General features: G+C 30.3%; 1 protein-coding gene across 1 annotated transcript; it reads left to right on the top strand.

The window, feature by feature from the left end:
* Positions 1-8,470: 8,470 nt before the first annotated feature.
* On the top strand, positions 8,471-11,428 carry LOC132042848 (probable purine permease 10). Its single transcript, XM_059433360.1, has 2 exons — positions 8,471-8,673; positions 10,147-11,428. The coding sequence occupies exons 1-2, from the start codon at positions 8,637-8,639 to the stop codon at positions 11,235-11,237; spliced, it is 1,128 nt and encodes a 375-aa protein (XP_059289343.1). The 5' UTR covers positions 8,471-8,636; the 3' UTR covers positions 11,238-11,428.
* Positions 11,429-12,879: the final 1,451 nt, after the last annotated feature.

Raw genomic sequence — 12,879 nt, 5'->3', positions numbered from 1 at the left:
GGTATGATTACTTAAACTGTAAAAATACTTTCTCATTTTTTTTTGGGTCACTTTAAAGTTACAAAATCTGATATCAAGTGTTAAAGGTGAAAAATCCATTTAAGCTTTCAAGAGTAAGTAAAAACTTCTTATAAGTAAACTCCTGATTGTGCTTGTAGGGATGAAGAAGAAAGCTGAGATAGAGGAAGATAGAAAAGTAGAGACAATTGAGCAAATTCAGAAGAAGATGGTGTAGAGTCTATGATTAAATTATTATTACAGTAATTTTTTCTCTTTGGCTTTCCCTCCCTCTTCCTTAGTTTCTCTATTTATATATTCTATTGAAGAACTTAAAAAACGCTTTTTAAAATTCTTTTAATTACACCTCCCAGCTTCCTCTTTTTTCTTAAAGTTGTATTTTGAATAATCGGACGAGAGGACAGGAAAGGCAAATCAGAAGGCTGGGAAAGAGAAACCCGATACTAAGACATTCTCTTATTTTTTTTCTTTTCTTATATATATAAACACACGCGTATTTTGTTATGTTTAGTTGTAGTTGGTTCTTGTATTATTTTTATTATAGTAGATTTTGCTACTATTTTAAAAAATTTGCTACATGATGGAATAAATTGAAATGCTATTTAATAGTAACAACATATTTTAATTTTTATAGAGAGTTTTCTTATAATGCTGAAAATTCATTTCTTTCACCTTGTGAGTTGTGACTAGCATAGAGAAGATTACTCACTCCATTTGGAATATATTTTTGTATTTGGTTGTATTAAAAAAGTTATTTTTTCAAACGAGACGTTTATCAAAATTAAGATTGTAATTGATAAATGTAACTTCTATCTTAATTGCTATTAATAAATCTTGTGTCTTTGGTTTTATAACTCATAAAAATGTTTATTTAATGTATAATAGATCATAGTAAACAGATGTAATAATAAGATATAGCGTGAAAGCTCAAAAGCCTTTATTAAGAAATCATTGTATGCATGAGAATTAAGTACTCCGATAAAAGAGAGGAAATTAAAACGAAAAATAATATTTACTACTTAATACAATAAATTGCAGTTTCAATATATAACCTCTTTTTCCATTAACTTCATCACCCATCCACCCTAAATTTTATTTCTGCTTTGTCCCTATGAAAGGCATGTACTTAAAAAGAGTAAAGAATTTTTATTTTGTATACGGGAAGAAGATGGAAGAACAAATTAAAGATCTACTCTTCTTTGCCACTGACACTACTCCTTTCATTAAAATAAGTAAATATAATCTATAGAACTAATTTTTGTATGTATATATTTTGAAAATTTTGTGCAGCTAACTGGAAAAAATATTGATATCGGATAGTTTATAAAATTTAATTCAGATCCATATATATAGTAGATATTTAATAAATTCTTTAATTTTATTCATAACCGCGCGAAGCGCGGATAAATTCACTCGTAGTTGGAATAATGCTCATGCTTGAATATAATTAAATACAACTTCCATTTTCCCTTTCTCTTCCCGATCTCCCAATTTAATGGGACTTTTTTTTTTTTTTAAATTACGTTACGTATGGCCTGAAGTTTTTGAATTAAACGATCGAGCTTTTTTTACACACTATCATAACTTGCCCTTCGTACTCATTCTCACACTCGCAACGCATTAATTAAAAATCACATATGAAGTGAATCGCAAAATCATGTTATAACCATTGCGGATAGGATATTGAGTAACTAAATAATAGTACCACCTGATTTATGGAAGAGCTTTCAAATGAATATTTGATAGGTTTTGTGTTACTACATAATAGTGTCACCCATTGCTTTATCTAGTCGTCAGATAGTGAAAAGAAGGGTGTCTATTAGACAATCAAGAAATTACAACACAGCCACTTGAATGGTACTCACTACTCACTCCATAGTTATGTTTAGGCAACGAGATTCAATTTGTTTAACTTTTTACGTCAATTCAGACATCAATTTTTTAAAATTATCGTGACGCATAATCTAATATTTAAAAATCATATAAAGGGTATTATAAATACTTATTTTCTTTAGTTAAACATAAGCAAAAATATAAGATTTTAAAAAAAAAAAAGTAGAGAAAAAATTGTTTGTTTTTTTTTTCAATTATTAAGGGTGTTATTCTTCTTTTGGACCACAATAGGCGTTTGGCCATAGATTTCAAATGTTTTTCACTCTATTTGAAATTTATGAAATTAGAGTTACGTTGAAGAAGAGGTGTATTTGGTTATATTGCAAAGAATATTTAGAATAATGCTTATGCTTGAATATAATTAAATACAACTTTCAAAGTGAAAAGTGAGTTAGAAAATAAGTTATAAGCTGTTTTCCAATTTTAAAATACGACTTCAAGTTTGACTTAAAATTTTCATGTCCCTACACTGATTATCAAATAACAGAAAATAATTATTTCAGGAAAAAATAATACTATTTTTATGGCTAAACGGGTCCTAAATTTGGTCATTTTCTGAGTGATACGTATGTTTCCGATGTCTTTGCAAAAGCAATCACTGAGCTGGCTATTTTTATGTTAATATAATTGTAGTGATTTGAACTTTTGGGAATTGGGCAATTTGCCAAGTGTTTTTGTTTGTCGATGGTGGATTCACTACTGTCCACTTCATTCACTTCCGTAATAAAGTGCTCATCTTCTTTTCTCAAAGTTATTTCTTTTTCATAGCCCCAACCTATCCACCTAGTTTCTTGAAATCCTACCAAGATTCTTCTCAATAAAAACAAAAAAACAAAAATAAATTAAAGAAAATTCGTTGTTTATAGCCGTCCCATGAAAAACTTAATTTGATCCAGGATTTAACATGACGGATACAATAGTTAAAGAATTTAATATTAAGCTTCTCATATCAAAATTATAAATTTAAATATAGTACTAATATTTATTAAATTTTATTATACGTTATATAGAAATATTTATTCGCGTTAGAAAAACTGAATTTAGATAACGAAACCTGCATCAACCACTACATCCATGACAATGATTTCTAAAATTAATCTGTTGTGATGCGTGTACAATATTTCAGTATAGTCATGTGCTAGATGAGTGGCTAGAGCATGTAGAGCCTGATCGTTCACTAACGCCACCAATTAACATATCAGTAATAAAGAATTATGGTGATATGGATAAAAAAAAATCATTTTTAGTTAAAATTTTTGGGTTTAAACCATAAAGATTAAAAATATTCAAAAAAATATGTTTTTATTTAATGCATTGCATGTTGTGATATCCGAATTAATCAGAATTTTAAAGCAAATAATGACCCTCCGATAAAAAATTATAATGTTACCATCAGCAAAAAGATTACTTGTAACCAACTTTAGAATCTTTTCAAGATACACTTCCATGAGATTCCTTCGTGCTTGGGCCCCACAACGTACTAACTTTTAGACTTTTCCTTACTTGGGCTTTACCTCCTATTCCAGTGGGGTCATCGGCACGATTGACCTTCAAAGGCACTGATCTTTCATTTTAGTCCCACAAATTGTTGGTCCTTACCTTTTGTACTCCGCATAATATCTCGAGGTTTTAGATTCGAATCATTATTTAGTAAAAAAAAAAAAAAAAATTACAAGGCAGAGGTTTGTAGTAAAATTAGGCCTATTTAGGCAGAGGTTTGCCTTAAGGCAAACTTTTACCCAAATTACGCCTTAAGGCATACCTCTGCCTTAAGGCCTAACTTTTCGGGCAAAGTTAGACCTATTCAGGCATAGGTCTGACTAACTTTATCCGAATAGACCTAACTTTGGCCCGAATAGACCTAACTTTACTACAAACTTTGCCTTGCGATTTTTTTTACTAAGCCGGGATTCGAACCCCAAACCTCATGGTATTAGGTAAAAGGCAAAAATTAAAGACCACCAATTTGAGGGACAAAAATTAAAGACCACCCCAAAATAAGGGCATTCCTGTGAAGTGCCCTTTTATTTTTTGGTAGAAGGATCTTTTCTTTGTTGATAGCTGTAGGAATCATAATATTTTCGGGAATCTTAGCCCCCGTTTGGCCATAAAAATTATTTACTTTATTCCGGAATTTTTTTTCACTTTTTTCCGAAATCAGCGTTTGGCCGTGAAAATTCCGAATACAACTTGAAGTTATATTCCGGAATACCAAAAACTCAAAAAACTTGTTTTTAAAAAAAGTTTCACTTTTTTCACTTTTTTACAATTACATTTTACCAAAAACTACAATTTCAAAAACTATGGCCAAACACAACTCCAACTCCAACTCCAAAATTTCAAAAAAAAAAAAAAAAAAAGTGAATTTTTTTTTTGTATCTATAGACAAACTGGGCCTTAGTAGCTCAATTGGTTGACTATTCACCTTATTGGTGAGGGTTTGATTTCCACCTTATAATTCTCTCTCCCATTTCTCCTTAGAAAAAAGATAATAATAATAATAAAAAAAAATCAGAATAACATTTCACTGGTTAATTATATGGCTCGGTATTTAACATTTATTTTATTAAATGAAAGCCATTAATTTATTTTGAAAATGAAGAACCACTTTACTCTATGGCTGATTTATGCAAATATTCCTTTTAAGGCTATTATTTAGATTTTATTCATAGTTTTAAATGTTTTGGAAGTACAGTATAATCCTTAAAAATTATTTTTTCAGTAACGTTAGATTTGGTCGTAATATTTGTTCATATTGTCTTAAATTATATATAAAATATTAAATTATCGTCTAAAATTTGCAATAACTGGCAAACAATTTTAGATCGTTCTAACATTTTCAGTTTATTCAAAAGAGATGTTTAAATAATATTCCAAAAAATCCAGAACTTACAAGAAAAAATAATAAGTACACCATTTATTAAACAGGTGCCCCATAAAAGGATAGTCGACAGATTTTTTGACCTTTTTTACTTAAATATATGAAACTCACTACAATATTTTTCATAACCAAAAAATATCAACTTTTTCAAGGTATTATAGAAGATTAGGAGAAACCAAGGTGATCATCTTCCATAATACTTAAGGCAAAGTTTTCTAGCTTTTTGATTACATGAATTTAATTATTGTTTTTTGTGAAAATTAGTTAAATTGAATTATCTTTTGGTTACAAATGAAATAATAGTCTAGTGACTTTAATATAATAAAGAAAAACTTTTATTCGGGATATTCAAATGTTTAAACTATATATTAAAAAAAAAAAAAAAAAAAGGCACTTGAAAGTATCAAATGAAGACACACACAAACACTGTAGGCATTGTAGAGTCTGTTTCGGCCAAACTTTTAAAACTTGATTATTTTGAGAAACAATTTTGTTAGATAGCTTTTCTAAAATGTAATTTTGAGAGAAACAGGTTTTTTTTTAAACAATCCATTTGAGAATTGTTTGATGTACTTGAGTAATCTTTTCAAAAAATGTTTTGGAGTGTCACTTTACGAAAGAAAAAAAAGACAATATTGATATTCATTTTACATATAGTATCACTTAAATAGAGAAATAATTTTCAATTTTTTTGTATGAAATACTTTAATTAAGTTAGACATAAATAACTAAATAAATATAAAATATATAATAACATTTTTTAATTAATATAAATATAGTTAAAAGAAAAAAAGATAAACGGAGAAGAGAGCTTGTTTATATTTGAGAAATATCGTAACATCTTTCCAACTTTTTAAATATTTATTTCATGAATATATTTGTTCTTTTCAACATTCATATGAATGGCTTAGCTCATTTGGTAGTAGATGAAATATCATTTTCCGTTCCTCACCTGCTAGTCCTTTTAGTGATGCCCAACTTGCTTCTGTCTTCATTAAATCCGTTCCCACTATATGCGTTTTAAACCAAGAAAAAAAACATAGTTGCATGCGTTATCCACACTCTATGAAATTCTTCACAAGCTAGCAACAGAACTGACACCTTGCATGATTTAAAATCGTTTCGTCAAACAGCATTTAAATTTTGGAATAATTGCACATCTTACTGCACTACCCTCTCTCTTTTTATCATATAAAAAAACACTTGACCTCATGACAGAGAAATATATGAGATGATTTGCCTTGAGTCAAGGGCTGTCATGTGACGCTGTTTCGTCAATTTTTGTTACTAGACGCACATATATACATGATAAATAAAACTAAAATAGAAGGTAGAAATATTAAAAGGACACTACTTATAAATGTGGTTGCGCACTGGCTTAGTGTTTAGGCGCTCCAACTTCATGGGAGAGGGCGCAGGTTCAAACCCGCTTAGCTTAGCCTCATTTTTTGCTCTCTTACAATTTAAATCCTAGCACTGTGGGCACAATTTGTCAAAAAGTTTTTGACTCATAGCCTTAAAAACCTCTATATTGATTTATTCACTTGTTCATTACTTTACACGGTGACACCGCTAATGAAATATCCTGCGTATGCTACTGTTTGCTATTATCAAGGGTATGAATTAATTAAAAATGTAACGAATAGCAAAATGAAGCAATTTCTAATTAAGAAATAAAGGTAAAATTCTGGTCGGCAGATCAACTGATGATTCAAGTCTAAAAGAGTTTTAACCTTAAAAGATTCTTCATTAACTGGCTAGTTTCTTTAAATTGTGCAGTTAATATTTAGATTCTCCAATCTAATTATCACTTGACATGCAACTTCTAAAGGAAAACGAAAAATAACTTTTCTTAGGGAGACGATTTTGGTCCGTGTCACCTCACAGTTGGAGAAATGTTTTTAAAAATTATTTCAATTAAGTCGTTAAAAGATGTATATTGGCCAGCAAAAAGAGAAAAATGTTCAACTTGAAAGAAGTAGTACTATGCCAGAAATGAACAGCTTAGTCAAAGAAATCGGTGTGACATAATTGCTACGTACGGAAAACGTAGTTCCTAACCAAACTATTCATGACAAGTCACCCTCGGAAAAAATTGAGGGGTTACTTGTCATCTGTGAGTGAGCCTGTGACCAGTATTTCTTACAAATTTTTGCCGATTGTTCTTTTTTGATAGCTATTCAGTACTAGTGTTTTGAGCAAATTAAATTTTTAAGAGAAACGTTAAATCACGGTCTAAAATATTATAAGTGCGTAATTTTAAAAGTTAGATGAAGTCTAATATTTTGTCTGTTGACTAAGTAATATATGAGCAAAACATTAGACTCTAGTCTAACGTTGTCAAGAAAGGTAATTTCCCAGAGCTATATTTTCATAACTTGTAGAAATAGGAGCAAAATCTAAATGATTGACTTAATCAAGGGACATTTGCGCAAATCAACCCTATTTCTTGGAGTTTACTCCTATTGCAAGCAATTTTAGCCAACATTGCGTTGCAAGTTGAGCTTTTGTCTAGTCAAAGCTGAGATAGCATTTCCTCTCGAAAATTTTCTCCTCTCGAAAATTTTCTTACTGTTTAAGTTTTATCTTTGTTTTCTTTCTCTTAGTTCTGTGCTCTTCCTATTTTACACACATTAAAACTTTAGTTTGCACTTTATTCGTTGTTTTATTCTTCTTAGTGGTATGCAATTAAAGCTTTTTAAATTTGCACTTTAAGTTTGTTATATTTAAATGTTTGTTCACAAATGTATGCATCATTTAAAAAAAAAAAAAAAATTGTCCTTATCCTTTAACTTTTTTATGATTTGTCTGATGATGCATGCACTATTTTTATTTTATTTACAACACATCCAACGTTTTTGTATTTTTTTGAGGAGAAAAATAGGTATCATACTATTAAGGGCATTGTATCACAATATCATGTCTACAATTATTTGACTGGTACATAGTATCGTTTGCTACCTCTCTATTCTGGCTCTGCGTTATCTTTTAACTCTTCTTCTTTTAATCAATAAACATAATTTTCCAGGATTTATTAGTTGAAGACTATGATACGATCCTTGCTTTAAGGAGATCACTTACCCACGAATAGACGGGTATTAGGTGTGAAATTTGGTGAATATTTATAAGAAACTGAATGCCAGTTTTTAAATAACAATTTATCGAGATTCATAAAGCTGAAAAAGTCAGCGAGGTGAATTAGAATATTTAAAAAACATATTCCATGATCTTGTAAACTAAAGGGTACCAATTAAATAAGTGGGGACATATATTATTGAGCAAATCGAAAAAAGGAGATGAGTCACATATATAGCGCATAATATAAAACAATGATACACACATTAATGAGCAAATCATTAAGAAGCAACTTTATCGAGGGGAATACCTTTATAAAAAATGGATGGTCTTTAGTTTTTTCCCTCATAACAAACAGTTTTTCGGAGTGCATAAGTTTATATTTTCGCATCATAATATCGCACAAGTTATGCCCTACGCGATTCTAAACATAAGTTTGATTTTAAAGGGCAATTAGTGCAATTTCTTTATTTTTCATCTCGTGTTCAATACCCATTTTAGGACCCCAATTAATATGAATAACCACACTCGTAAAGTCTATTAAAGAGAAAAGCGCTCCATTTCATAATTTTTTTTATTCCCACAACTCCAACCTTTGGTGGTGCAAATGAAAGCAAACTAATATAATAAGGAAGCACGGTGTAGAAAAGGAAATGTTGGTACTTATAGTAAACAATTGTCTTTTTGCTTCTATAAGTTATACTAATTGGGTGTCCTTCACTGAATAAGAGAAGATAGCGGCTCTCCAACTTTTAAGGCGTACGTTACCATGGAAGGAGCTCACGAAAAGCTGTTGCATCTCAAATGTCAGTTACTCTTCTTCTTCTTTTTAGTTATCCTTTGTATAGTCTATATTAAATTAGGCATGTACACGTGTATATTTCTTAAACAAAATTGGACTTTCACAGATTTTGAGATTTTGGGTAGTGTTTTTCATGTGTTTATACCCTCCACAGTTCAACCTTTAATTCACAGAAAAATCCTATCACGAAGTAGCTGAAAAGTTTAGGTTGTAATTCTTTGTACATGTAAATTTTTTTCCTCGGACGTTTTTATTGCCATCTCCGGCTGATAATAAGAGTAATTAAAGATCAACGAGAGAGAGAAAAGACAGAGTGAGTGCTCAATTACTTGATCAGTGTGAAGTAAGATTTTTTTTTTAGTGCACCGACTGTCCTTTTTATAGGGTACTTCACTAAGGGTAAAAATTCATTAGCATAGGTTATAAGCTCGAATTTGAGATTTCTAGTTGGACGAGGGAAAAAAAATTAACCATCCCACCACACCCTCCATGAAATTTCTGTTTCTCAAATTATGGCAGAAATGTTCAGTTTTCTCCCTCTCCTTCGGAACCTGACTGTACTTGTTTTCTTGTACAAATAAAATACTACTGTACTTGTTTTCTTGTATATATATTATTATTATTATTATTATTATTTATTAGGAGTATTGGATAAGCATTCTGAATAGATCAAGTGATCTTTATCGATAGTCCAAATTTTTTAATCTATTCATTCAAATATGCTCTTTGTTCTTTGGCTTACCAAGAATTAATTCAGTATTATTTTTAACACTCTGTATCGAATAGAACATTATATTTTATTTAAAGAATTGAATTTAGTATTCGGAAGTTAGGTAAAGAGTACCAAAAGTTTTATTCTTCGTGGTACCAACTGCTGATGTAATGTATTCAAAAGGAATTACCTTATATAAAGTTTTATTCTTTTCGATACTAAATGCTGATGTAATATATTGAAATATATTTGATTTATATACATCAACAATATAAATGTATTTGTATATAGGTAAAGGTTAGAGCATATTTTTAAGATTATTATTAAAATATTTGTTCTAGATTATCTTAACCTGATAATGTAAACAAGATGCACATTGGTATGTACAATTTACTGGAAAAAGGACAATTGTCTTGAGATGAAGAAAATATGGATAGATGCTTGATGCCATATGATTCCGAATTGTTTCACTTTAGTACTCTCTTTTTCTTAAACTTATGACACCAGTTAAATCTTCAAATCTGAAATGGTTTAGAGGAATAAGAGGGCTTCAATTAAACAGTACTACGCTACAATTCTAAACCCTGATATTATAGTGCAGATTTTGTCCATTAGGTTGTCCTTATGGACTGTAAGTTACTCCTATTAATATCAAGACTAATGATTAAGGAATAAGGAAGTATATAGACAAGATTGTTTGTTCACAAGCATTACAAGCCATTGTTTATTGAAATCTCTCTGTTTTTGCCCTGTTTCATTTGGCAGTTGAAGAAGCAGAAGGATCAGAGTCATCTGACAATGCAAAAACAAGCAGCCTTCAATCAAGTAAATTTATACTATGGTTCCAAATATTTATCTTCACATTTTTTGCTCTAGCTGGCCAAGCAGCTGGCATTCTATTGGGCAGAGTATACTATGAACAAGGTGGCCAAAGTAGATGGATTGCTACATTGGCACAAACTGCTGGATTCCCAATTCTTCTGCCTTTCATTTTCTATCCTTCAACCAAAAATCACAGTGAAGAAAATGAACTTAGCATTCACAAGCCTTCTTTATTAATTAGCGTTTCGGTTTACATCTTCCTTGGTTTATTTCAAGTAGCAAACTCTATGTTATATACTGTTGGTGTACAGTATCTTCCGGCCTCTACCTATTCCCTAATCTCCGGTTCACAATTGGCATTCAACGCGCTCACTTCGTTCCTCCTCAACGGACAAAAGATAACCCCGATTATACTGAACTCCGTCGTGCTTCTCTCCTTTTCATCCTCTGCCATTATTTTCCAGAACGAGACGGGTGTTAGCGGAGAAATATCTCAGAAATCTCTGTTAATAGGATTTGCAGCTACCACTTTCGGGTCTCTAGGCTATGCCTTGCAGTTCTCGTTAACAGAACTCGTGTTCCAAAAGGTCTTCAAGAATGGCAGTTTAAATGTCGTCATGAAAATGTCGTTTTTTATCGGTCTTTTCGTGACAATTGCTTCTTTAACGGGGCTTTTTGCGAGCGGTCATTGGAGGAATTTGGAGAAGGAAATGGGAGAGTACAGAACAGGGAAATCGTCGTATATTATAAATTTGGTTTGTACGGCCATTTCTTGGCAGTTATATGCTGTTGGTTCAATTGGATTGGTATTCAAGGCTTCTTCTTTGTTCTCTAATGTGATCATCAATTTAGGAAGTTCAGTTGCGCCTATTTTTGCTATGGTATTCTTGAAAGATAGGATGACTGGGTTGAAGGTTTTCGCACTCTTGTTGGGATTATGGGGATATGTATCCTACATCTATCAACACTATCTTGATGATATAGAGGCAAAAGCAGGTGAAGTTAAATCCTCAACTGAGGATGATGATTTTTAAGTATCTCTCGTTCAGCTTTTATTATTATTTAGATTGATAGCTCAATATGTAAATATAGCTTATTATTTGATCATGTAAATTTGATGATTTCCGTGTTAGTTCAATATGTAATGTTAAAAAATTATTGTATATTGAGTATTCTTTCACATGAATGGATGAACTTGTACTGCTGTTTGTATATTGGATTGATATATTTGGGGATCTTTTGTTCTTGATATATTCTTTCCTTTCTCTTGTTTTATCCTTTTCTGTTTCTATTTTTATCTGCAATGGAGAAGGCAAAACAATTGTATTGAATTCCTAAATCAAATCAATAAAGTACTACGGAGTAGTATTTTTGTGTTAGGTTTATCACTTATCTATAGTTGTAATCTCTAATAAGAAAAAACTGTATAACTTGTCGTAATTCACTTCAGAATCTTCTTCGAACCACAAAAAGTAAAATAAAAATTGTAGGATCTTTCTAGATACAACTCCATTAGATTCCTTCGTGCTTGGGACCCATGGTACTGTCATTTTCAGACTTTTTCTATACTTGAACTGTGGCTCCAGATCCTATTCCAGCCTTGGGATCTTTTCTTTGTTGATGTCCAGAGCCTGTTTGGCTAAGCGTTAGGAGGCTAAAAGTTTTTTAAGTTTTTTTTTTTTTTTTTTTTTTTTTTTGTGAAAATTGGAGGTGTTTGACCAATTAGTAAAAGTTTTTTTAAGTAGAAACAGAAACAATTTTTCAGCAATTTCTCTGTGGTTGGAAAGCAGTTAAAAATTTATGCTTCTCGAAGAAAGCATAAGCAGAAGCAAGAATTTTCTTCAAAATAAAAATATTTCTATCATAAATGCATATTTACATATAGCAACTCATTTTGATTCTTAATGATATCTCAATCATACATTTAAATGTTCCAAATAAAATTAGAGTTACTTCAATTCATGTTACAGTTAACAAGTCGTATTTTTATATATTTTAAATTTTATACTGCAGATATAATTCATTTCTTGTCCGAAAAAAGAAGTTTATTTTTCTTTTAATCTTCAAGCAGCCATATTACTGTTTTTGTACTTAAGAGAATGACAAAATTATTTTATTAAATGTCATTTTGGTTGAGGTTTTTAGTTTATTTAATCATCATGTTGATATTATGTCAATCTTTTATTATTTTTATTTATCTATGTATTATATTGATTCAAAATTTTAATATGTACTTTCAAAATTTTAATTAAATAACAGTAAAAACTTAATTAAAATATTTCATGATAGAAATTTAATATAATTTCTCTCTATAAAATAATCTTAATAGTAAACTTTCATTGATACTTGTCATTTTTGGTAATTTGACACTCAAAAACACTTTTTAAAAAAGATTAGTCAAACACAATCTGATTATCAAAAGCACTCAAAAGCACTTTTCAAGTGAATTATAGCCTGTTTGGCCAGGTTTCTAAAATCATCTTATCTTGAAAAGTGTTTTTTTATAAAAGTGCTTTCAAAACAGTACTTTTGGTGAGAACTAGTTTGTGTTTAATCAATTAATTTAAAACACACATTTGAGCATCAATTAGTATTTGACCAAGCTTTTAAATAGTGCTTATAAGTGTATTTTTCTCAAAAGTATTTTTTAAAAATGTACTTCTGCGGAAAAACTAA

The sequence above is a fragment of the Lycium ferocissimum genome, chromosome 2 (assembly GCF_029784015.1).
Source record: "Lycium ferocissimum isolate CSIRO_LF1 chromosome 2, AGI_CSIRO_Lferr_CH_V1, whole genome shotgun sequence".
NCBI lineage: Eukaryota > Viridiplantae > Streptophyta > Magnoliopsida > Solanales > Solanaceae > Lycium > Lycium ferocissimum.
This window is presented reverse-complemented; position numbering and strand designations above follow the sequence as displayed.

Bases quoted from the DNA above. Each gene is read 5' to 3' on its own strand.
- LOC132042848 (XM_059433360.1), top strand. From the start codon at position 8,637: ATGGAAGGAGCTCACGAAAAGCTGTTGCATCTCAAAT. The intron at 8,674-10,146 runs GTCAGTTACTCT...TTCATTTGGCAG, and splicing joins AAAGCTGTTGCATCTCAAAT to TTGAAGAAGCAGAAGGATCA.